Consider the following 4,507-nt stretch of genomic DNA (forward strand, 5'->3'; position numbering starts at 1 on the left):
TCACAGAGGCTTAATAGGTTTACAAGGTATGCCTGGTGCACCAGGTCTAAAGGGTGATACTGGTCTTCCCGGAGTACCAGGAGCTCCAGGAAAACCCGGCGAAATGGGTATGAGAGGTCCCCAGGGAAGAGATGGAAATCCAGGACCAGCAGGGCAAGCAGGACCACCGGGCCCCAGAGGTTATAACGGAAATGATGGCAAACCAGGTCCAATGGGTCCAGCTGGTCCTCCAGGACCACCAGGCCCACCCGGTGAAACTTTGGGTTATGATGTAGCAGCCCTAACAGCCTTACTCAATCAAGGACAAACCAAGGGTGTAGATGTTTTAGGAGACCAACCTATGCTCGATCAATTAGGTGAAGGTTTAACCGATGAAGAGAAACACGCTTTGGTTTTGAAGGCCTACGAACATGTGAAGGCCTCTTTCATACGTTTAACTCGACCCAATGGCCAACAATCAGCACCAGCTAAAACTTGCCGTGATCTATTTGCTGCCTATCCCGAATATAATTCTGGAGAATATTGGATTGATCCCAATGAGGGTGACCCACAAGATGCTATTCTAGTGTATTGTGAAAAAGAAAGACGTGCCACCTGTATCAGACCTCAACCCAAACAGACTAAGGTGATTAGCTATAAGGGAAAGGAGGAAGAAGAGGCATGGCTAAGCGAGTTGCCATCGGGAATGAAAATCCACTACAAAACTGATTCCTATCAAATGGGCTTCCTACAATTAATGTCAGCCAAGGCCTCTCAGCAAATAACATTCCATTGTAAGAACACTGTGGCCTACAAGGACGAGAAAAAGGATACCTTAAGGTTTGTTGTGAAATATATTTAAACACAAATTTGTTATCTAATGGTCACTGTTTTTTACAGAAATGGATTGAAATTGCTATCCTGGAATGACGCCGAATTAACACCCGACGGTCCTCAACGTTTGAGATATGAAGCAGATGAAGATGGTTGCAGAGTAAGTTTCTTATATTAATATAGATATGACTACAGATTGGATTTATTACTATAAACTAGACTATAGAATAAACTATAGATTAGACTATAGACCAGACTAAAGACCAGACATTAAAATAGACTAGAGGTTGGACTAGAGACCATAAATTACAATATAAACCAGACTAGAGACTAATATATATAGTAGACTATGGACTAGACTATAGATTAGATCATAGACTAGACTATAGACTAGACTATAGACTAGACTATGGACTAGACTATAGACTAGTCTAGACTATGGACTGGAATATAGACTACTATAGACTAGACTAGACTATAGACTATAGACTATAGACTATAGACTATAGACTATAGACTATAGACTATAGACTATAGACTATAGACTATAGACTATAGACTAAACCATAGACTAGACTATAGACTAGACTATAGACAAGACTATAGACTAGACTATAGACTAGACTATAGACTAGACTATAGACTAGACTATAGACTAGACTATAGACTAGACTATAGACTAGACTATAGACTAGACTATAGACTAGACTATAAACTACACTATAGACTAGACTATAAACTAGACTATAGACTAGACTATGGACTAGACTATAGACTAGACTATAGACTAGACTATAGACTAGAATAGACTATAGACTAGACCATAGACTAGACTATAGACTAGACTATAGACTAGACTATAGACTAGACTATAGACTAGACTATAGACTAGGCTATAGATTACATTACAGACTAGACTATAGATTAGATTAGACTATAGACTAGACTCTAGACTAGACTAGGCTAGAGTATAGAATAGAAATGCTTAATATATTTTAAAATTAAATTATTAAATTTCTCTTTTAATTTTAGAAACGTTCCAATAACTGGGATAAATCAGTTCTAACCTACACCACCGACAAATCCCAACGTTTGCCGATTGTCGATATCGCGGTGCGCGATATCGGTAATGCAAATCAGGAATTCCGCATTGAGTTAGGAGCAGCTTGTTTCTATTAGAGGCTTTTTAAAATGTTTATTTTAAAGAAAACAATATACTTAAATACATTTTAATTAAATTAGTTTTAAGAATGAAAACTTTATACAATCTCTCTCAAACTCTCAAGCTCCTTTAATCGATTCTCTCTCTCAGCGAACGATCAAATAAAAAAAACGAATTTTTGACTTAGTTTATTTTTAAATTAATAAATGCTTGTAAATTTTTAATCGTAAGGTAAAATAAATTTGGTATACAGAATTTATTTAAAATTAAGTTAGTTTTTATTTAGAAAAAATATCTAATGAACAATAATAAAACAATTTTTAAGCATAAAAATATTGATTTTATTTTATAGTTTTTTTAAGTTTACAGTGGGATCAAATGATTTTTAGAATCAAACTAAAGACGTTATTAAGAAAACCATTTTAACTATTAAGAAATCAACATAAAGTCACTACTAGAGTTTAAATTTTAGAGAATGTTACACTGTCGACAGGATATATAACATAAGAGTAAAAAATTTACACACATTAATCCACCTTTGTCCCACTATGTGCAATAAATAACAATAAAAATGTATGATTTTTAGAACTTCAAAACATTGATATAAAAACTTTAAAATGTTTTTCTTAATATAAAAAAATACAAATGCAACAACAAAATCATTAACATGAAAGCAATTTTATACAAAATGGCCTACAGCAAAGAATTTGCAAAAGGAGGGGAAAAACAAGGGAATTATTTGTATGCTGAGGATACTCTTACAGAAACAAAGCGAAAGAGAAAAGGTAAACATGAAGCAGATTTTAAAGGTGTGTGCATATAATGAGAACAATTGAATAAGTGAGTATTAGGTAGGTCCCACAAAAGGGATTAAGAAAATCTAACTTGACTATAGATTAGATAGCAGAATGGATTATAAACTAGCTGGTATACTAGACTATGGAATAGATTATAGACCAGACTATAAAATAGACTAGACTACAGATTAGAATATAGACTATACTATAGAATAGACTAGACAACAGATTAAGATATAGACTATAGACTAGACTATAGACTAGACAATAGACTAGACTATAGACTAGACTATAGACTAGACTATAGACCAGACTATAGACTAGACTACAGACTAGACTATAGACTAGACTTTAGACTAGACTATAGACTAGACTATAGACTAGACTATAGACTAGACTATAGACTAGACTATAGACTAGACTATAGACTAGACTATAGACAAGACTGTAGACAAGACTATAGACTAGACTATAGACTAGACTATAGACTAGACTATAGATTAAATTAGAGATTAAGCTATCATTTTTTTAATTGTTTATATTTTTTTCATATCGTCAAATTTTTGCTACAAAATCTAATTTTAAAATCTAAATTTTATTTCTTCAAAAATTGTGATTTAATTCTTAAAATAAAAAAAATATTATATATTTTGTAAATAAACTTAACCTTTTAACACCCCTTAAGCATAAATAAACAAAACAATAGAAATATTAAATAGCGATTAATTAAAACTATTTCAAACAGCACTTTCATTCACATACATATGTTGTATATAGTTCTTTAAGTATGACGCAACAAAATAGGCTTCTCGACAAATCAACAGCCAGCCGGCCGGCCGGCTTTATTTTCAAAGTGAAGATAAGAATATTGCACCGAAATTTTAAATCCCATAATTTTAACACAAGAGCACAAGAAGAAAAATCTTAAGTTAAGCCTGAAAACATAAAATCTCTTATCAGTGAGTATAATGAAGATCACTCTCCAAGAGTGCTCATTGAAAAGTGATCTTCTCTCTTGTTCTCTTTTCTTTATTACTTTAGTCATACGCACTATGTGACAATCAATTTTAATTACTCTACTTGCTCTGAATATTGAAATATGTTCTAACGTTAGAAAATTTTTATGCTGAATTCATGTCTTCATTTAAAATAGTTTCTATTGTTCTATGTTTTTTCGATGATTTTTTTTTTCGTTTTCTTGCGCCCAAGAAGACCATAAGAAAACTATAAATACTGAAGTCAAGCTTAGAAATTTTACAGTTTTAATAAATTTTTAATACATTCAACAACTCGGAAAATAATTAAGGAAAACGGTTCGGTTAAGTGGAATAGTGAAAAAAAGTGAAGTGCAAAAGATTCAAGTGACTAAAAAAAAAACATGAATGAGTTTTGAGTGAGAATTTTTGAAAGTGAGCAAACAGGATCAAAAGTAAGCAAAAAGAAAAGTTAAAGAGATTTTGAAAAATATTTAAAAAATTTGTTCAAAAACTAAAAAAAAACAAAAAAATAAAATTTAATTTTTTTAAAATTTTGTGTTTTTTTTTTTAAATAAATATCGAAATTGCCTAAAAACTTATCTAAAATATGATTTTTGTTTAAAAACGTTTAGATATAATCTGTGCAAAAAAAATATTTTTTAAGTCTAGACTCTTTAGATTCCATTAAAGATGCGTCTATCTGCACTTCAAAAGTTTTGTTTCAATATCAGCTGCATTCTCTTACACAATTGTCATTC

The 4,507-nt window shown here is 31.8% G+C and overlaps 1 protein-coding gene across 1 annotated transcript; it reads left to right on the forward strand.

Annotated features, from left to right (window-relative positions):
* The first annotated feature begins 6 nt into the window (after positions 1-6).
* LOC111684368 (collagen alpha-2(I) chain-like) lies at positions 7-2,224 on the forward strand. Its single transcript, XM_046955628.1, has 3 exons — positions 7-819; positions 880-973; positions 1,846-2,224. Exons 1-3 carry the CDS (start codon positions 29-31, stop codon positions 1,990-1,992), a joined length of 1,032 nt encoding a protein of 343 aa, XP_046811584.1. The 5' UTR covers positions 7-28; the 3' UTR covers positions 1,993-2,224.
* Positions 2,225-4,507: the final 2,283 nt, after the last annotated feature.

The sequence above is a fragment of the Lucilia cuprina genome, chromosome 6 (genome assembly GCF_022045245.1).
Source record: "Lucilia cuprina isolate Lc7/37 chromosome 6, ASM2204524v1, whole genome shotgun sequence".
NCBI classification, from domain to species: Eukaryota; Metazoa; Arthropoda; class Insecta; order Diptera; family Calliphoridae; genus Lucilia; species Lucilia cuprina.

Bases quoted from the DNA above. Each gene is read 5' to 3' on its own strand.
- LOC111684368 (XM_046955628.1), top strand. From the start codon at position 29: ATGCCTGGTGCACCAGGTCTAAAGGGTGATACTGGTCTTCCCGGAGTA. The intron at 820-879 runs GTTTGTTGTGAA...TGTTTTTTACAG, and splicing joins GAGAAAAAGGATACCTTAAG to AAATGGATTGAAATTGCTAT. The intron at 974-1,845 runs GTAAGTTTCTTA...TTTTAATTTTAG, and splicing joins CAGATGAAGATGGTTGCAGA to AAACGTTCCAATAACTGGGA.